General features: G+C 42.0%; 1 protein-coding gene across 1 annotated transcript in view; it reads left to right on the forward strand.

Moving 5' to 3' along the window:
• The first annotated feature begins 776 nt into the window (after positions 1-776).
• KIF5C (kinesin family member 5C) overlaps positions 777-22,223 on the forward strand; it is a 154,018-nt gene continuing 132,571 nt past the window's right edge. The window contains exon 1 of the mRNA XM_081262362.1: positions 777-1,246. Coding sequence (XP_081118488.1) covers positions 1,121-1,246 — 126 coding nt within the window. The 5' untranslated portion in view covers positions 777-1,120. The remainder of the gene's footprint in view (positions 1,247-22,223) is intronic.

Here is a 22,223-nt window from a genome sequence, read left to right on the forward strand (position 1 = left end):
GTAACCACTAGGCAGAGGTTCACTAAATTGATATAATTAATAGAGAGATGTTTTAAACTTGGAATTCATTGGCAGGCTTCAGTTGTACTTCAACTGTTCGAAATAGTCTGTTAAATCTGTGGGATGTGCATGGGTTTATTTTATTATTATTATTATTATTATTATTATTATTTTTACTTTGGCAAAGGTCTCTAACTTTCACCAGCTATTAAAGGAGCCCCTGAGCCAAAATATATTATGAACTGTTTTCTGAAGAGGCATTTTCAGGTCTAACTGGTTTCCAAATACCCATGCAAATCTCATTGCCCCCTCCCCCCACGCCCCGCTTCCTCATACCTCTTACAAAACTCTTTAACACAGAGAAAATACTCAGTAACTGTTCGGTTGTATACTGTCTTAAGTGGTGATTCTTTTTTGGGATCATCTTTGTGAAGAGTTGGCAAAAACCTGGTTATTTATAGAGATTTTGGAATATTGGATATGAGTTCCATCCTATTCTTGGCTTGGGCAGCCAGACCAGACCTGCAGTTCTCTCAAGTCGCATCCAGGCACAGTCTTGTCCCCACAAGGTAGCCCCAAGCATCCTTCCATCTAGTGATAGAACGACTACAAGTCCCGGAATGCGCCGCGCTCAGGACCCGGGCGGCGGCGAGCGGATTTCGCACTGATGTCACCCTCCTGGGGCGGGCGGAGGGGGAGGGCGGGGCCGAGGGGCGGGCCGGGAGGCGGCGGAGCGCGCTGGTGCTGATGCAGGATGGCTGAGCGCGCAGGAGCCCGGGAGGTCTGAGCCGGGCGAGGCTCGCTCCCTGCGCATCGCCTTGTCCGCCCTCCGCGTGGTCGCGGGCAGGTGGGCCGGGGGCGCAGGGCAGCGGCAGGGCAGGCCTAGGGCAGAAGGTCTGCAGCCAGCGGGACGAGAAGCTGATAGGGTGCCCACCTTCCCGGTCTCCGAGCGACCCGAGCTGCCCAGCTGGCCGAGTTCGCGATGACCTGCTGAGAAGCGTCGTGGGAGGCTGCAGGAGGCGGCCTAGCTGCGGGCGGTGCGGTTCGTGGCCTCCTCGCTTGTGGTGCCCAGCCCCGACCCCCCACCCATCCCCGCGCCCCCTCCCTGCGGCCGGCCGAGATGGCGGATCCAGCCGAATGCAGCATCAAAGTGATGTGCCGGTTCCGGCCTCTCAACGAGGCGGAGATCCTCCGGGGGGACAAATTCATCCCCAAATTCAAAGGCGACGAGACCGTGGTGATCGGGGTAAGTGGTCCGGGCGTCTGGCCTCCCCTTCTTCCCGCCGCAGCCCGGCGCCCAGACTCCCTAACGGAGCGGAGAATTCGGGCCGCCCCTTCGGACATTACTGCGTGGCTGCCCTCCTGGGTGGACACAACGGGAGACCCCTCTTGCCCCACCCAATGGTTCCTTCTCTGGCTGGTGGAGGGGATACTGGGGACAGCGAGGCGGGCCCTGGGTGGCGGGGGTGGGGGTGGGGGGCGAGGAAGGGCTCGGATCCGCCATTGTTCACGGGGTGGGGGCCCGGGTGGGCCTATTGTTCCCCACACTCGCCTCCGCGTGGGTAACGTGTTCGGATTGCCCTCTAGCCCGGTGCCCAGGCTCCCCCTTAAAAGTATAAGCTCTGCAACCCACAAATGCTTCCAGGCATCAGTTCGATTTAGCGAACATTTTGTTTCTTTGCACCACCTTAGCATAAAAGGAAAGAAAGAAAGAAAAAGAAAGAAAAAGGAAAAATCCTAGCCTTGGCTGACTTGGAGCTTCCGCAGTCTTGTAGTCGTGGCTGCCCGGGATGTTTCACCTTGCTCCGCGAGTTGAAGGTGGAGGGTGGAGGGGCACACTGGTGGTCTTGATGTCCTCGGAAGGCCTGGTGTGCCTCCTTCTGCTTCCTGTCACTCCAGGCTGCCCTGTATGCGTGCCTTCCCTGCAGGGACGATCCCTCCCCCTCCCCCTCCCCCGCTCACACACCTGGTGTCCACACACCCTCTGATGTGGGTTGCGCTGGGTGGAGAGGAGTCGGTGCGAAGAGGGAGTCCAGAGAGCAATCAAATAGCCCCTCTGTGCTAAAGAAGTTGTTACTGTGTGTTGCTGGAGCCCCTTCTGTCTTGATCACCTTGTCTCCCTTATTTCCCCTCCCCCAACTCCGCTCCCTCTTTGCAGCTCGGGCTGCTGGTGGTAGTGAGGAATACGAGCGATTTTTAGTTCTTAAAGGAATATGTCAAACGAAATAAATCTGCCTAGCCTCTTCTCCCGTTCCCGGTTCTCTGTCCCTAAAGTGAGTGGCTGACGGTGCCCCCTTTGTATGGAAGCCGCGTGGGGAGGGACCGAGTTAATGCGAGACACTAGGTCCCTGCTGACACGTTCCTGGCAGCCCGCTCCAGGCTGCTGATGCAGCCTTCCCGTCCCTAGCATTGATTAAGTGATGTCATCCTGATCACTGAGCATGCTCCAACTAACCCCCTCCCCCCTTATCCCCCCCAAGTGACTAGTGTATTTAGGTCAAGTGATTGACAGGTGACAATTTTCTGAGGGTATCTTAGGAAGAATCCTGGCCTTTCTCAGTCTCCAGAGGCCTACTTTTACCAGTCCAGGCTCTACCCAGAATCTTTGGCAAGGTTGTCTGCTGCAGTCCTGCTAAAGGCCCTGGGACTAGCAGGTGCTGGCTTGTAACGGTAAAAGGGCGCTCTCTGCAATAGAGGTCCCTTGGCAAGGCTTTGGCATCGAGGTTTTAACTTATACCTAGTCTAAGAGCACAGTTCCTCTTGAATACCCCTTCCCTTTTCATTTTCAACCTATCTGGAAATCCTGACCTCCAAATGCGTTGTGGATGAATATTCATTTTGAGACTTGACCTATGAGGGAAGGAGAAGGGGTTTTCTCTCTGCTTAGTGTTAACTTGTAGAAAAAATGTATTTGCTACAGTTATTGACAGAAGGAAATTCTACAGTTAATGGCATATATGGGTTAGTGATATGGTTAGAGCTTTCAATGAGAGTGTGCCCAGTCTGATCCTCTATTTCACATAGAGTGGGAGTTGCTGGGGACATCTAGTTCCTGCCCCTTGCCTTGTAACATTTTTTTTTTTAAACAAAATATGCATGCTCTGGTGACCCTGCCACCTTCCCATCAGAGGCTTTAAAGTTCTCACCATCTTCCCTACTGCTGCTTCTTCCCCTCCCTTTTTCCCATTCCGCCTTACTTCTCCATTCCACAAAGTGCATTGTCTTTGATCTGTGTGTGCAGAAATGGTTAATTTTAGAGTTCTTTCTTCAATACTATGACATTGAGTATATATTTTTTCCCATATAAATATGCATGCTATTGACTAAATTAGACTCCCACATAAATGAGAAATATAAACAAAAATTGTTGATGCAAATACACATGTTGCTCTTCATTTGGAAAGCAAGTATTGATCATCCTAGTATAATACTTTAAATAATTGAAATAAAGCCTTCATTTTTGGGGTGATTGTGGTGGGGATGGAACCTAGGCCTTTGTGCTTAGGCAGGTGTTCTACCATTAAGCCACATCCCAGTCCCAGAAATAAAGCATTCATATAGAAAAATGTCATCACTAAGTGTACAGCTTGATGACTTTTTACAAAGTAAATGCTCTCTATAACCACTTTACAGACCAAGAAACAGACATTTCAGCACCCTAAGGTCTATTATTCCTTCCAGTCCTTAATTTCCCTTGACTTAGGGTAACCACTATTCTGACTTATGATTAGTTTTATTTTTTTATTTTATATACATAAAATTCTATATACATATAATTCTTATATCTCTTTTATGTTCATTGTGATCAGCATTATTCTCAACAAAATTTATCCTTATTCTGTAGTATTCCATGATACAAATATATCTATTTATTTATCCATTAATTATTTATAGATAATTGGATAGTTTTCACTTTGGGGCTAGTTTGGATAGTGCTGCTATAAATGTTACTGTATGCTTTTTTTTTTTTTTTTTTTTTTTGGTGAGATAGAGTATAGAACAAAAGATTGCCAGATGCTATAGTGTGTTGAGACTTGGATTGGCTCATGTTAGAGAAACTTTCCTGTTCCTAATTAACAACATGGATCTAAAGACAGTTCTGGAAGCTTGTATTCTGTTTTATACTCCAGGTAGATAGACATAAGTTGGTTCAGTTAGAACCTGTCCCAGGAGGGTTCTCAGAAATCCAGGTATGTACCCATTTTCACTGAGTAGAGAGTCCAGTTAAGAATGAATTTTGGTGGAGTTAGCTATTAGTCCGAATTCAGAACCACAGAAATTCCTTATTTTTGAAACTAAGTTTACTTTTTTTTCCCCCTAAGTTTGCTTTTTTCTTTAAAGTCCTGTTCAATTGTTATGGAAGTGTATGCCGAGGGAGAAATTTTGTAGGTAGAGATTCTAGACTTCTCTTTTAAGAAAATGGCCTTTCTTGGAGGAATCAACTCCACCATTCCTATGCAAAAGCTTTTATTCCCTGACCTTTAATCTCACCCACTTTTAAACCCTGAAGTATTTATTTTGTATATCATCTCACAGTTTTTCCCCTTCGATTATTGATTATTATTTGTTTTTATCGCAGATCTGGGACCATTGTAAGCCATGTGTAGAGATAAGGATTACTCATGTTGTGCTTCTTTGTACTTCTCAGGACCTTGTTCGTGGAAGGCACTTAAATATTTATTGATCTCTTTGTTGATTCTGGAAATCTTCCCTTTGACATACTTACTTTATGGAACTTTTGATTGATTGTAGGCTGTGGGAAGTAGTTATAACAGTTTTAAAGAGAAATGCCATTCTTCTGAGTAGATCTGATAAAATAACATTATACTAAAAATGTTATAAGAAAATTGGGAATAAACTGCATTCAGCTTTATTAAAAATTAGGAGAGTTAATGGCATTGACAATGAGCTAGAAGTGGAGGGTGGGGTGGGCTAGCCATTAGGGAAGGAGCTCCTTTCTGTAACATATCAACTCTTCAGAGAAAAGTATTAGGGTTATAGCATTCCTCAGAGTAGTCCTCTATTAGCTGCTAAAAGTCCTGGCGAGTCATCCATTACTTCAGGCTCTGCCTAGTGGTTTTGAAGTGACTGTGTTGATGGAAGATCTCTGACTTGATGAGTTCCCAGTAGTTATTTGAAGTAGTCTTTCTCATTTCAGTTTTTTCTTGTTGGGTTTTTCTCTTGTTTGCAGTCCTGAGACTCCAAGTCTTGCTAATGTCTAGTGCTTCCTCCTGAGACAATCTAAGCTCTGACCTGTTTGAGAGCTACAACAAAATATTAGACCCAACCCTGAACTGGACAGTGGTAAGGACAGTGACCTTGGTCACAGGAAGCTTAGATTAGTTCTCAGCAGAGGATGGACAGGGAAGGGAGGGCCTGGGACAGAGACCAAATCAGGTCTGATTAGCATTTTGGAGATTAAGGACTAAAAAAGTAAAGACATATGGCTACATCCTAGAACTTTTCTTTTGGTCCACAAATACAGGTAATTACAGGTCTTTCAAAGTAAGAACATTAAATTTTAAAATGTGTATAGTAATATCATTTTTTTAGAGTACAGCTCTATGATTTTGATATATACCCAGGGTTTGGCAACTCTCCTGTAGTAGTGCTTTATTGTTGCTCTAACAAATGAGCACACATTTAGGGGCTTAAAGTAACAAAATTTATTATCTCATAGTCTCTATAGATCAGTAGGGCAGCTGGCTTCTCTTCTTTGCATCTCAGAAGGTCAAAATCCAAGTGCTGGCAGGGTTGTGTTCTTTTCTGGAGGGTCTAGGGAGAATCTAGGTATTGCTCATTCAGGTTGGTGGCAGAATTCACTTCCTTGTAGGTCTGATATCCCTTTTCCTGCTGAATATTAGCTAAAAGCTGTTCTTAGCATCCAGAAGCCACAATGTTGTCCTAGCTGCCTGACCCCCACTTCCTCCGTCTTTAAAAACAGCAACTGTGGATTGAGTCCTCATTCTCTGAACCTCTCCTGTCACTGACTCTTCTGCCTCTCCCTTCCATTTTTGAGATCCCATGTGATTACATTGAGCCCCTTCCCCCAATAATCTGAGTTAGTCTTAAGGTCAGTGATGAGCAACCTTAATTGCTTCTGTATTTCCATGTGCGAAGTCCCTTTTACCATGTACCATTAACATACACATAAATTCTGGAGCCTAGAGGGTGTGGATGTCTTTGGGGCTTACTATACACCATCATAATTGAGATACAAAACAGTTCTATTGACTCCCCCCCCTCCGCACCCCCCAAAAGCCCTCAAATGTGTTCTTTTCTGTATAATTTTGCCTTTTCCAGATTGTCATAAAATGGAATCATATATTGAGAAGTATCTTTTCTGAGTCTGGGTTCTTTTGCTTAATGATTCTTTGAGATTTACTTGTGTGTTACTTGTTTACTTATTTATTTTTACATAGTAGTTTTCTACTATACAGACATACCACAGTTTATTTGTCCATTCCCCTGTGGAGGGACATTTGAGTTGTTTCCATTGTGGAGTGATTATGAGTAACGCTGCTATAAAACTTTGTGTATAGATTTTGTGTGAGCATAAAATTTTGTTCCTCTTGGGTAAATGCCCAGAAGTAAGATTGCTGGATCATATGTTAACTATATGTTTAATTCTATAAGATATTGCCAATCTGTTTTCCAAAGTGGTGGTACCATTTTGCCTTCTCATCTAAAAGCGATAACATCTTAAGCCAAAGTTTTAAATAGTTTAGTCAGTCACTTTGACGTACATTCTAATTTAGTAGTGTCAAGATATATCAGTCCTTCATTCCTCTGTGCCCTAAATCCAAAGATGTTTCTATACCCTGTAAATGCATTCGTGGTTTCCTATGGGTATACCCTCAAATCCTGGAATGAGTGAACACAATAGAGTTGCTATAATCAGGCTCACATCACTGGTGACCATGCAGTATTCACAATGAGCACACAGTCAGTGCTATATTAATGAAGGGGAAAATAGAAGCAGGTGGAAAAGTCTTGAATATGGGTCCATTAGCTTGCTGTGGGGCTTTTTTTCAAGAGTGTTTTTCTGGGCCTTGATTTTTGTCATATTTATAGTAGAGATAATTACCTATCTCCCAGGGTCATCAGGATGAAATAAATGAAGTGGTCAAGCCGTGTCTGACACAGAGAAGATGCTCAATAAGGGTTAATTATTTCCCATGTTTCCTGTTATAATAATTAATTATAAATTATCCTCATTTCCAGAATTAGCTTTGCTCCCCAAATTACAACCCTACTCTGTCCTCTGGAAATCCTTCTTGCATTCTGAATATTTCTTAGGCTTTATTCACCCTGTTCTCCAGCTTGGAATAAGCCACTCTTTTAATTTTATTTGCCACATTGAAGGCAAAGCTCATTTAGTTACGTTTAGTTTTAGACTCCATTAGCTGTTCTTTTTATTTGCAATGCTCATGTATAAAATTGTGTGTGTTCCTCACATAAGAGAGAAGTTTCTTGGGCCATAGCTTTTTTTTTTAATGTTTTTGTCTATTTTACTATAGTTGTATAGTTGCTTAGTAAATTAATCTTGGTTTACGGTTCTTATTTTTGCTCCCTGGCATCAAGTCTTCATAGATGCTGATTTTTTCATTTTCTTAAATAACGTGGGTATCACTGGAGATTTCCCTCTGCCTCCACCTGGGTGTATCTCCCACATCTCCCCAACTTAATGATAATGTTTTACATTCTCAGTTCTTCTCTCCTATTTAAAATTGGATCCCTCCCCACCTGTGGTTTCCCTTTGGTTCTTAAATTTCTCACCTGGGTCTTCTTATTAAAAAATCAAAAACAAAACGACCTACTCCCTAATGGTTTCTGTTGAATTGGGGGAAAAAAAAGCCCCTTAGCTGATCCAGTTTCACCTTATTTCTCCTAGGCTTTTTCATAAAGTCTTATTTTATTTTAATTTTTGGCAGAGATAGCTCTATCCTTGATGTATATCATCCAACTTCCTTTTAAGAGGAATTGAGTTGTGAATTTGTAAAAATCACAGAGAGCCAGGGAGAAAATAGAGTCCATCTTAGCATCTCTCTAGCACCAAACCTGGGATGAATTAGATAGTCCATCATGAACTCTTAGCTCTGCTGTTTCTTAGCTCTATGAACTAGGGAAAATTCTTAAACCACACTAAGTTTCAGTTTCTGCATCTGTAAAATTGGGATAACAGCACTCTCCCTCTAGGGTATTGCGATGTTTAAACAGCTAACTGCACAGAGTATTGAGCATAGTGGCTGGTCCACAGGAAGCCTTCAGAAAATGTAAGACCCACCTATGGCTAGTTCTCTGCATATTGTCAGATTGACTCATCTTGGGATGGTCCAGACCCTCCCTCATTTTCCTGGTACCCCCAGATGCTTCTGTGGGGTCTTCTAGGCCTTTGGTACTCCAGGCCACCCTAGCCTTACCCCATGTCTTCTTATCTGTGCTTCTGCTCCCCCCTCCAAAGATTAGGATGTTCATTGCCTGCCCCCTTCCCCCAGCTTCTCATACCAGGCTCCTGTGCCTGGGGTGATGGTCTTCAAAGTCCCCCTGCATGTCAGGCATCCTTTGCTCATCCATCTCCTCCCTCAGCACCTCCTCTGAGTCTTTTCTTGACCAGTAGTCCTTTCCACCCCACCTCCTGCCAGTGAGTGGTCATCTCTTCCCCTGTACTCCCCCGAGTAATGAGTAATGCATTTCCTTTATTTGGATAAATGTGTCCTTTTCTTAATTTAGGCTGAAAACCCTTTGAGGGCAAGAAATTGTGTCCCATTTATTCCTTCTCCGAGGCCTGGAACAGTGAGTGCCTGGAAGGGAAGAGTTGCTCAGCACAAGATGTCCTTGGAAAGAAGTGAGAGTGCTGCCCCTCTGGCTGCCTAGCCTGAGGTTATTTGCTTGGTTCTCCACCTTGACCTCTGTCTGCTCTGGCAACTGGTCTTTCCTACTTTAAGGGTCTTTATGGTTTTGTTGTTATTGTCTTTAGACAATAGCTTTTGTGGGTTGGGGATAGCTCAGTTGGTAGAGTGTTTGCCTTGCATGCCCAAAGCCCTGGGTTCAATCCCCAACCCCCCCCCCCCACAATACACACATAAAAAAAAAAGCTTTTTCTTGGGTGGGGTGGGGGTGTGTGTCCTAATATATTGCAAACTCATTGGGGGAGAAATAAAGGAATTTAGACTAGGTAGAAAACCATGAAGAAGAAAGTAAAAACATGTGATATCACCAACCAGAAAATACCACTGCTAACATTTTATTATAATTAACATCTCTTTGCTATTCTTACCACACACATTTTTTAAAAACATATATGATTTTATAAGTTCTAAAATTCATAAATTTCAGACATTTTTAAAGATTTCTTATAATTTCATTATTGTCCAATCAAGACGTTAGTTAACTGTTTCCCACTGAGAGTATTTGTTTTTTCTGTATTTTTTTTTCCTGTGATTAACATAAGTGCACCACTCCTGTTTGTACATTTCCCAGTTTTTTTCTTAGAATACATTTCTAGAATTGCTGGGTAAATGGTTATAGACGATTTTAAGGCATCCCCAGTTTTGAGAGGGAGCAACTTAGAGATGGGGAATTGTCCTCTGTTTTATAGTCGCACTTCTCTGCTCACTTTGTGGAATCACTGCCAGTTTGTCTCATAAGGCATCCACTGCTGTGCTAAATTAAATTCTTACCAAGAGCGTGTGCTTCGTCATGCACTGTTAACCCCTAGATCCAGAACACGGCGATGCCTTCAGACTTTTAATGTAAACCATAGGATTTTGTAAGCTGTCTCTTGTCAGTTTCAATATCCCAAAGGATGCTGTTTCTTGGAGGTGATCAAAAGCTAAATTTCTCTCTTGAGGCTGACAGAAATAGAGGCCAAGACTGTAGTTTTAAAGAAAAATAGTGTGGATGCACCCTTTCTTCTCAGTGCTGACATTAAATCATCTGGGCAGTGAGGAACTGAGGGATAAAATACCCTCTCAGAGAGAGAAAGCTGCTGTTTTCCCCTCGCCTAGGTTTCTAGGTACTCTTTAAAAGTAATATAAAATTTGAAATGTACCACAAAGTGGAAAGAATAACAAAGTGTACCCCATGTACCTATCAACCAGTCTTAGCTATGATCAGCAAATGGGCAGCCTAACTTTTCCTATTCTCCTTTCTTTACCCCAAACTCATTAGAGTTCTTCGAGGCAAAAATCTCACATATCGCATCATTTGTTCCAGAACACTTCAATATGTATTTCTAAAACGTCAGGACTCTATTTTAAAACATAACCACAAACATTATCATAACTAAAATATTAACAATAATTCCTTACTGACAAGTCTCCATTGCCTCACAAATTTCCTCTTGCAGTGGGTTTGTTCAAACCTGAATGCCAGGTACTATGCCAGGTACTATCGATTTCCAGCGAGGAGAAGGAAATGCTCATGCACATTAACCTTGAAACAACAGGAGGCGGCTTTCTCTTGACGGACTCCTCTGTGTAGCGGCTGTGGCAGTGGGAACACTCACAGAGCCATCAGGGCTAATCAGGATTCCCCAACCATCTCCCCAATAGCATCATGTCCCAGTTATCCTTTTAATCAACCCATGTCAGCGTTGCAGAGTCACCTGGAAGGCTATTGAGAGCTTCATGCCTTATGGCTCTTCCCTGCTGCTGTTTCCCTTGGCCTTAGTCAGCTTGTGCAAATGTTTAGGGAAACAGGCAGATGTATTTCATTTGTCTTCAAACCTCAGGATGCACCCTGAGGTAGCAGCTACCAATCTGAAAGAATCTGGAGCAATTATTTTAGGTGTGCCTAGGTGATTTTTGTATGGCCTTTTCAGGCAGCAAAGTCTTATCTTGATGTGAATTGAGTATTGGAAAATACATCTTCAGGGATGAAGGGGAAACACGGAAGGAAAAACCGAATTCAGTGCAATAGAATACTTTAGGGAAAAAAGTTTGTAATTTTTTTTTCATATTTCTTACTCCTTTTCTCTTTAAAAACAAAAAAACAAAAACCAAAAACAACCTTCAAAAGGAGGTAGGGTAGAAGGAAAAAGTACAAATAAACAAATCCCAATAATTTATGTTTTAACACTTTGTAGGGTATGGTCTTGACAGCTACAGATAAATAATATTATTTTGGAAGCATTACATGGCTCTGGATTGACAAATCTCAGGGACTCTTCCCCAGTCTCTCTCATGAGTGATCTTTTCTATTTCCAGCTTTGCCTTTTGCCTCCTATGGCAACGCAGAATAGTCTGCTCAATTCTCTGAGGAGATTGTATCATAGTTTTTCTCAAAAACGACCTGTCTGGCACCCTACTCCTCAGAGATTATTGATTTTCACCTGGGAACCTGGGTAAATAACAGCTCCATTTGACATTAGAAAATTTGGATAGTTATGGGGGAAGGGACTTCAGTTCCCTTTCAAATCTATCTCCTGCCCAGAGAGAGGGACAAAAGCTAGTCTGATTGGTCATTGTTGAAACCTCCCTTGGTCCTGGTTCCTGATGGGCAGGATCCAGAATGAAATGTCCACTCGCCCTGTGCTTGGCCTCTGTGGTCAGCTGACCTTCCCAGAGTCTGGCTTTATGGGTTGGTCTCCAGGGGTTGTTTCCTGCCTCCTCTCTGCATGCAGCCGGTGGATCAATTAGACTGGGTCCATAGATTCAGGCTCATCTGAGCTGAGCTCAAGTTCAGGACAGGTTGGGCTACAGGATGGTGGGATGCCCAGGTGCAGAAAATAGAAAGAGCACCTGAGCCTCCTTATCTGGGTCTTTGGTCAGGCTCTGTATTAAGATGATGGATGCAGGGGCCTTTCCTGGATGATGCTTGGATACCTTGTGTGCCATTATTCCTGTGAAGAGCAAACTTACCTTCCTAGCAGGAAGGGCAGAGGAGTCAGCTGACTGTTAGAGGAGGCTGAGGCATTCTTAGGTCCCAGCTCCATCATGATACTATGAAATCCTTCTAAGTACTAATAGTTTGTTTATGTAACGTATGTGAAATGTAGACTTTAGAAAGGAAATGTTGAGCCCTTTGGTAATAACTATTTAAGAGAACAATACAACCTACTAATTATGTGTTCAAACAAGTATGGAAAAAAAACACCCAAAGCACTATTTCCCTGAGTAACAACATGTGCTTACCATGCTGTTAAATTTCCCTTAGTAAGTGTGGTTCCTGGTAAAGACTGGCTTGAGGATCTATTTTATTTTATTTCTTTTTATTTTTTGGGACCAGAGTTTGAACTCAGAGGGGCTTAACCACTGAGTCACATCTCCAACCCTTTTTATTTTTTAATTTTGAGACAGAATTTCACTAAATTGCTGAGGGCCTTGCTAAGTTGCTGAGGCTGACTTTGAACTTGTGATACTCCTGTCTCAGCCTCCTGAGCTGCTGGGATTATAGACATGAGCCACCACCCCTGGCTGAGGATCTATTTTAAATAGCATTTTGTGATCTAAACATTTAGCCAGAAGAGTTTACAAAGGGAAAACATACATTTATTTGATACTTCCTTCCTTGGTTCTATAAAAAGAAGTTAAAGGGATAATATGGATTAATGGAAAACTTTACCTTAAATGAGCTCATTATTACTACAAACAATGGTTTCCTTTTTGAAAGGGGTATTTTATGCACTGTCAAGGTTTTGGAGCTTCCTCTAGTTGTTCAATCTGATGGCCACCAGTCACATTTGCCTACTGAGTACTTGCAATGCGTGTAGTCCAAATTGGGATGTTTGGTCGATATAAAACGTACACCAGATTTTGAAGACTTGACTCAAACAAAAAGACTGTCAAATACTCATACTCATACTCTTCGTATTTATATGTATTGAAGTGATAATATTTGGGATGTTTTGAATTAAGTAACATTCATAAGATGAATTTTACCTCCTCTTTGCTGTTTTTTAAAAAATGTGACTAGTAGAAAAAATTGTAATGTGTGGTTTGCGTTTATGGCGGCATTATATTTCTCTTGGATAGCACTGTTCTAAAATATAGATGCCGTGTTCTGATTTTGCATTTGTTAATTTGAATTCCACTTCTGTATAATGAAGGCCTACTGTCTAACAAGCTTAGTTCTAAGCTCTGTGGATTTGCTAGGGTGCTTAAGGCACGAAAGATCCCTGCCATCAATATGAAGGAATAGTAATAATAATTAGCAAAAATCCTTTAAAATGGAGTGGAAGCAAAGCCTTATTGGGGTTACAGAAAGGGACAACTCGATTCTCTTCTGGGAGGCGTTAGGCAGAACCATTTGGTTCCTAACCTTGAAGTTGGGGTAGGAATCCACTTTACAAAGGTAAAATTTGCTTTAGATACTTTGCAGTTCTACAGAGCTGCTTTACATATTTCAGTTTTGAGGACTGTTGAGAAGGGACGTGTGCCGCAGCCCAGCTGGCCCTTTCCTCTCCTGTCAACTCCAGCAGGTACCGCGGTTACCGCCCAGCACACCAGGGAGGAACCGCACGGTCCGCGCCCTCTAATTAAGGGCATGCCATTTGGGACCGCGGGGTTGCGCTGTGTTTGCAGTAGGTGACGTGGGTGACCTGGAGAACACCAAAAGGTGCCTCGGTCTCGCCATCAGCCGGCGTGCGTGGGGCTTCCAGGCCGTGGGTGTCACCCCTCCGGGTGCCGCGGCAGCTCCTCGGGTGTCGCCTCCCTGGGAGGGCTGTTTTCAATTTCCAGGCAAGAAGCGCCGCAGTGATTGCAAATCTGCCACTTACCTTCTGTCACCATTCTGTCGCTAATGCTAGGTTTGACGAAGCCTCTTGTGCTGGAAATGCATTCCCCTTTAGTCCCAGCGCTTTCTAATGAGGTCCCTCCGCCCTGCGGGACAGAAAGTGCCCATTAGGAGGCCCGGTGGAGGGAGGGGGTCGGTCGGATCTGCCAGTGGGAAACCAAGGAAACGGCCTTGGTCGCTCGCAGGTGCCTCTTTGTCCTGGTATCTCTGCGTGGAAGAGATCGTCTCTCAGGTGAAGGCCACACCGCTCTTTGGAGACGTTTGAGTCGGTGCTGAAAAAGCTCTCCTCCCTGCCCTTATTCACATCCCTGTTGTCCGTTGGCGCAGAATTGATTTTTTTCCTCCTTTGTAAATGGCAAAACCAGCTATGATAACATGCAAGCACCGCAGCACCAAAGCGAACCTGATCTCCATCCTTTTCTTTTTTTCCCTCCTTATGTTTCCTTCCTCTCTAGGTTGGTACTTAACGGTTTTTAAAATGTGCATCATATACGGTTCTGCCTCTTTCTCCCCCCCCCCCCCCCCATTTACGGCATGGACAGTTTTGTTATGTAATATCTTCATAGTTCTACCTCACAATGACTCCTTATATGTCTACTGGGTGAACAGAGAACAGTTTGCTAACGAGGCTTCCTGGTGGTCATTTGTATCTCCACCTCCCCTTTACTGGGTGATGTAGATGAGTGACCGTCTACATGCACAGAGCTGTTTTCTTTTGTTGAGTTATTTCTAGAGGATAAATTCTCCAGAAGCAGATTTACAGGGCCCAATGCTGTGAACATTTTAATGTGAACATTTTAATGTGATCCTATTAAATATTATCCTATTGCTTTCCATAAAGGGTGTACTAATTCCTACATTCTCCAGGGATGCATGAATGCCCCGTTTGGCTGGGAACCCATTTTTTGAAGTAAAGGGGACATGAGTCATTTGAAAAGGTGGTTTGTAGAGCAGTGGTCTAAGATTCAGTTACCATAGGGATTTTTTTTTTCTTGGCTTGTCCTTTGATTCATCTGGATTTGAAGTGAATTGTATAAGTATTTACTAAATATTTAATTTAGAACATTGCTGCCAGTGGGTACTCCCAAGGTCAGGCTGGAGGGATAGGACTATTCTGAGTTTTATAGAGGAAGAAAGGACTTGGGTGCAGGGAAGCCCCCAATCCCACATCCAGCTGACAGAGGAGTTGATTGCAAATGGTGATTTTCACTTGGGACTAACTTGGGCTCTTCTCACGTGTTCACAGATACAGTTATTTCTGCAACTGCATTGAATGGCTTTTGTTAGGCCTGAATCCTAACAGCAGCACCCATTGGAATGCATTTTGTTAGATAGCCTGGAGCTATGCTGGACTGTTAATGGTAGGAGTGTCTTTCTTCTAGGAGGTGGTAACTCCACACTGAAAGCATGACTTCTTGCTTTTGTTACAGGGCTGAGGCCTTCCAGGAAACTGAGGCAGCAAGAATACCTCTCTCCCCCTACCTTCAACCTCCTATTCTTGTGATCAAGTCAGAAAGATTTCTGATATGTCACTCAGAGTAATAGGCAATGAATTTATTAGAAGGGCTGGGAAAGGGGACAAGGGGACATTTTCAAGGGAGAGAATGAACCCACTTCTTGACTTTTGACTGACAGCAATGACATCAGACTTTCAAGTCCCCACTGCTATGACAACTCTAGGTCACTTTGGTCCATGCTGACCGGTTCCATTTGGGTTCTTAACCATAAATTCTTAGAGATTTTATGGTTAGGAGGAATTATCCTTATCTCCCTGACTCCCAGGATTTGGTCTGTGAAATGGGTTAAGAAAGTCTTCCCTTTCAGGGTAACTTGGGTTACTTTTGTTGACATTATTTCTGGCCTGCACTTCTCTGCAGATAACAGGTAGTTTGCTGAGGAATGTGACATAGCATGTCCAATTAAGTCAGGCAGAGGTACAGATAAATTGCTTCTTGGAAAAGGAAGCATGTGGGGTCAGCACAGTGGGCCCATTTTATAGAATTTCTCCCTTAACCTCATGTTCCCACCACTTGCATCTGTCTGTCCACTGTGACGGCTGCGTGTATCCAGGGACTTGCATGTTTTAGTTCTGGAACAGCCCACCTATCCTCATCATTCCATGTGGTTCCTGACAAATGTGGGGCAGGAGAAACTGAGTCAGGTAGACAGCATCTTCCAAAGGCCATATGAAGGCGAAATCCAGTCCAGGGGCAAAAAGACAGGAAAGGAGTGTTGTGCGCCCCTTCCTGGGTGTTTGTCTTGTCTTATTGCAGAAGATATGACACATTTCCTTTCTTACAGAATTTCCTTTGAATACAAAATGCTGGTCTCTATTGCATAGGTTTAGTCACTCAAACACGGGGATCTTTTTGGTGCCTTAACTACATCAAGTGTTATTTTTTTTTAAATGAATTGGTTTGTGAAAATTATACCTATAACTTTGGTTAAATCATAGCTTTTAAAAAATGATTAATTAAGACCTACTCACTGTATACAACTCATGGAACACACCGAGAAGGAAATAAAGAGAAAGGAAGGCTGGAGTAAGAAATTTTATAGGAGAGAAAAGGTGCTCAATATGAACACTGTATTTGCAAACTAGGAACATGGGAGCCACTTTCCTGAAATGTGTGTGTAAGGTGGTTAGGCAGGCCTATCTTGAAAGTGGGCTATTGGAACCTAAATTGGATTTAGGTGACTTGTTACTCTATAGCTGACTCAGAAACACTCCCGTGAGACTTTTCTCCTTCACTGATGCATCTCATTTGGCTTCCAAAAACACTTTGCAGATTCCCATGAAGGTAGATAGCAGGTAGCATATAGCTCTCATCCATCCAGAATGATTTTCAATTGTTATGGGTGCTTGATTTAGCATCCAAAAGGATTAGTGTATCTCATTTAACCCCCAAAGTTGGGGCATGAAGTTGTTCTTGCTACTGGTTTGCATACATAGATCACCAGATTTCAAGGAATTGAATGCGTAACCTTCATCATATTTAGCTTTTTTCTTTTTTTCTTTTCTGACGGTGTAGGCTGTTCTGGGGAGGGTTTTGCATCACAGCTAAGAACAATCCAATTTGGAATGTGGCTCCACAGTATACAATAGTATTTCATGTTTCTTGGTCATTTCTATCATTTTGAGGGAAGAGATGGTAAAAAATATACTTCCCTAAGATGGCTTAATGCTGGCAGAATTTCTTTAGAGCTAAATTTCCTTCCAAAAGATCTGACTTAGTCTGGAAAGTGTTGAAAGTTAGAGAGAAAATGCTTTTCAGCCTGGATACTTAGGAGGACTGTATTTAGAAGAAATTCTTCAATCTTTTTTAAGATTAAAGATTGCTTTTTTCCTCCCTCCTATTCTGTCCCAAACACGACTCAAGGTATCAATGTATTCCGTATAAATACCAGTTAACATAGCATCTCTAGGGCTGGGGTTGTGGCTCAGTGGTAGAGCAATCTACTTGCATGTGCGAGACCCTGGGTTCCATCCTCAGTACCACATAAAAATAAATAAGTGAAATAAAGGTATTGTGTCCAACTACAACTAAAAAATAATACCTTTAAAACAAACATAGCATTTTTAGTAGCAGAACTGCAAATGATGCATGTACTATTGCTCTTGTCACAGACAGACTTATATGGATCACTTCATGAAGAGTAATTTTCTTAGTTCAGTGAGGTTCTAGTCTTTCCTGCTTGCTTGCAAAATATTGTAATTCTAACAGAGTACTGACTACATTCACTTAAGTGCTTTGCATGTATTCCTCCATTTATTTCAGTGTTCAGTTTAACCCTATGAGCTAAGTGCCATCGTTATTCTCTCCTTCTTATTCTGAAGAGGAGGAAAATGGGACATGGAGAAGTTATGTAAGTTGCCCAAATTCACGCAGGAAGAAGTTGTGGATTGGATTGAAACCCAGGTGGTGTGGCTCCAGCATCGTTGCTTTTAACTGTTTGCTATATTGCACCCAAATTTTGCTTCCTACTGAGTTGAGAATGTCAGGTTCACAGTATTTTGTAAATCAGAGTTCTTCGAGATTTTACTTGATAAAAGAATTTGATGTGATTGCCAATCACATGTGGGAAGTGTTGCCCACATTCTCTCTCTTGGAAACCTCTCCTATGAACCAGCAATCCTGCAGTAAATAAAATAAACATTTTTAACTCTATTGTTTCCCATTAGCAACCTCTGATGAGTTTGGGAACTACTATAGGAGAAGGTAGTTGTCAATCTGGGCTACACATTTTCCTCCCTTCTCTGTTGTTTGTCATTGCATTGATCTCAAATTAGATATGAAGTCAGAATTGGTTTCTCTGTCATTTCCATCTGAAAGGCTGTTCAGGCTCTTCTCTAGAACACAGTGCCATTCCTCAGCATTTGGTGCATTTGCTAGGGCACCTCTTTGGCAGCTTCTGAATGTTTGGGTGTACATGGACCTGTCCTCAAAGAAAGGATTATGATACATTTCTTGTAAAAATTTGTTTGCTGTGGGTTCTTCTGAGCCTTAAAACCAGAAAAATTTATTTTTGCTTGTGAATTTCTAAGGCCATCTGTTTGTGTTCAAGCACATTGCTAAGCTGTCTTCCAAAAAAATTATCAGTAGATTTAAAAAGATATCTAGAATGCACCCTTTTAATTTCTATTTTCTTATCTTGCTACATTGGATATGATATCTAGGACAATGTAAGATAAAAACAGGCATAGTAGGAATTCTTGTCTTGTTTTTGTTCTTTACCGTTTTAAAAAAATTTGTTCCAGGGACTGGGGTTGTGGCTCAGCACTCGCCTAGCACGCAGGAGGCCCTGGGTTCGATCCTCAGCACCACATAAAAATAAATAAAATGAAAGCATTGTGTCCAACCACAACTAAATATATATATATATATATATAAATAATAATTGTTACTTTAAAAATTTTTGTTCCAATTAGTTACTCATGACAGCAGAATGAATTTCAACTCGTTGTAAACAAATGGAGCACAACTTCTCATTCCTCTGCCTGTACATGATGCAGAGTCACACTATTCGTGCAATCATACGTGTATATAGAGTAATAATGTCAGTCTCATTCCACCATCCTTTCCACCCCCACACCCCTTCCCCTCCCTCATTCCCCTCTGCTCAATCCAGAGTTCCTTCATTCTTCCCTAGCTTCACCCCCATTATGGATTAGCATCCGAATATCAGAGAAAACATTTGGCCTTTGGTTTTTTGGGATTGTCTTATTTCACTTAGCATAATATTCTCCAGCTCCATCCATTTATCTGCATTTCCATAATTTCATTATTTAAGGCTGAGTAGTATACCATTGTGTATATATACCCCATTTAGTTTATCCATTCATCTGTTGAAGGGCATTTAGGTTTGTTGAATAGTTTAGCTATTGTGAATTGGGCTGCTATAAACATTGATGTCGCTGCACCACTGTAGTGTGTGGATTTTAAGTCCTTTGGGTTGTTTTTGTTCTTAAAATTTTTGCAGTAGGTTGCATTAGATGTACACTGCAAAGGTAAGAAAGTACCATCTACCTAGTTTTTTTTGGTTTTGTTTTTAATCCTCACATGGGTCTTGAAGACCTTGATTGATTTTTGCTTGAGTTGCAATAGTCTTGGAAAACATTTCCCTGCTTCATTCCCACTCTCTTTGTAACACTGTAGCTAAAATCTTTTTTCTAAAGCAGTGTTCAGATCATGGTAATTCTTTGCACAAAAATTTTAAATGACCCTTCTTTACTCACTCAAATGAGCTCTCAAGTCCACTTTTGTGATTCAGCGATGATTTTCTCCCCTGCATTCCAGCCCAGTTGCCATCTGCCTTTTGCCTGATTGCCTTGATTATACTATTGCTTTGGAGGCTTCTGCCTTTCTCAAACCTAATCATACACTGTATCCCAAACTCACTCATTTAAGCCTTTATTGATAAGGTTCCCTCTTTCCATCAATGTGTGCCTCTTGAAATTCATTCTTACCTAGAAACTCTGGGTGAAGTATTTCTTTTTGTCTTTTGTCCCTCCCTTCTTGAAATTATTCCACTTATTGTGTGAGCTCCTCTCGGGTAAGTGTTGGATTCTGTTCTTTCCCTCCCTCCGTTCCCCTTCCTTCCTTTCTTTCACTGGGGATTGAACTCAGGAGTGCTTTACCACTAAGCTACATCCCCACACCTTTTTATTTTTTTTATTTTGAGATAGACTCTCACTAAATTGCTTAGGGTGGCCTGGAACTTGTGATCCTCCTGCCTCAGCATCCCAAATCTCTGGGATTATAGGGCTGGGTATATAGCTTAGTTGGTAAGTACTTGCCTCGCATGCAGAAGGACCTGGGTTCAATCCCAAGCACCACAAACTCAAACAAACAAACAACAACAACAACAAAAACCTTCCCAAAACAAATCACTGGGATTATAGGTGTGTGCCATTGTACTGGGATGATTAAATCTTTTTCATATCCTCAGCATGTGATTCACAGTGGGCACATGATGGAATGAATGAATGACTGAAAGAGTATTTCTTGCAGCACCTACATTCTCACTCTTAAGACTGTTTTTAGTCTCATTACCTTTTCATCTCTCATTTGTCCTACTTGAGGACTAAAGTTGCTGCCTACATATTGTTTCTGAGAAGTTAATTCATTGCAAATGCAGGCATTCGTTGGGGAGCACAGTTCATTTGTCTCACTGATATAGTCTGGATCTGAAAGACCCCCCATAGGTCCATGTGCTAAAGAAAGAGTTGGTCCCCAGCTTGGTGTTATTGGGAAATGGTGGAATCTTTAGGACATTAGTCTTAGTGGGAAGTTTTAGGTCATTGCAAATGTGCTCTTGAAGAAGAGTGTGGTCTCTTCCTTTCTCTCTTTTGCTTTCTGATCATGAGGTTTCCCACATGTTGCTACCTCGCCACGGGTCCAAAAGCTACATGGCCAATTAATCATGGGCTGAAACTTCCAGAACCATGAGCCAAAATAACACTTTTGTCTTTTAAACTGATTTTCTTAGGTATTTGTTATAGTAACAGAAAGCTGACTAACTTATTTACCCTCAAACAACTCACTGTCTAGTAGGAGAGAGAAAAATACCAGACACATGGGAAACACACACACATAACAGAGGCAATATCACTGACAAGTGAGTGAACAGTATGCAGGGTTTAATGAGCGTGAAATACCTTTAGGGTTAGGGCAGATTTTGCAAAGTTATTTTATTTTCCAAAGAATGAAAATTGTTTTGTATTGAACATCCAAAATCCTTTTACCTCCTATTTAGCTATTCAGTTGATAGAGCCAAAAGGAAAGGAATTAGAGATTCATTAAGTACAGAAAATGATTGCTTTGAAATGATTTTCTTTTGTACCAAAATGTAGAAGCCACACACAAAACACCCTTCTCTTGATTTGGAACTTAGTAGTCTCATAAAATTATTTTAATTTGAACTGAAAGCTGGAACCATAAAGAAAGAAGGGTCCAAGAAGTTCTAAATTGAAGACATTAGAATAAATGAAACACACTTAAAATTCTATTGATAGTTCTTAGCTCTGAAAGGAAAATGTCTATAATTTACTTAAATTGCCTTGAAAAGAAAAGAAATAAGAGACTTCTTTCCTTGGGAGTCTGTTTCCTGGTGTTTTCCTAATAACAAAGCTGTAGAGTGACTGAATCACTATTATAACCCTATAGCTATTATTTTCATTTCATAAGAGTGTGGGCTAATTTCAGCCAAAGCTTACATTTCAAATACATTTATGTGTAATATATATAATAAATTAATACTGATCCACAGCGCCTGAGGCTCAAAATTATTTTAGATCAACCAATGCATTTTTTTTTTTTTTTTTTTTTTTTTTTTAGGGATGACCAATTGTTCATCTTGTTATTCAGGAAAATGGGAGTGGGGTGTGGGGGAGGGGAGATTAAAGACACTAGCAAAGTAATCACAAGTAATCACTTAGTCATCAGACCTCTGTGTGCTCCAGGGAGAGGTGACCTAAGCTGGTGGGGAAAGTCTGGGGTTTGAGTCAGTAGGATGGGTACACAATGTGTCCCCCCATCAGACATGGACTGTAGCACCTTGTGCGTGTAGATGCTGAGTGCAACTCTACCTCTCTCCTTGCCTTTCCCATCAGGTGTCTAGTTCAGTTGGCCTAGGAATGGAATCTTGCAGGCATCTGGATAGTGGATGGAAAGTCTGAGATTGAGCAGATCTTCTCAGTCTGAAAAAAATAAAAGTTTACCAGTCTTCCTAGAGTCAAATGGGCTGGCCCACCTTGAATGTTCCCACCCAACCATTTATCAGATGCACAAGGTCACAGGGCCCTGAACCGAACATTTTGTGCGACGCAGTTCCCATCCCCTCTGTGGTAGGCAGAATAATGGTGCCCACATATGTCCTTTTCTTAATCCTAGAACCTGCGTATGTTATGTTACAGGACTGGCAGGAATGAAGTTGGTGCACAGAACTAAAGTTGTAAATTAGTTGACCTTCAAATAAAGAAATTA

The sequence above is a fragment of the Spermophilus citellus genome (genome assembly GCF_964194105.1).
Source record: "Spermophilus citellus genome assembly, chromosome: 11".
In the NCBI taxonomy this organism is placed as follows: Eukaryota; Metazoa; Chordata; class Mammalia; order Rodentia; family Sciuridae; genus Spermophilus; species Spermophilus citellus.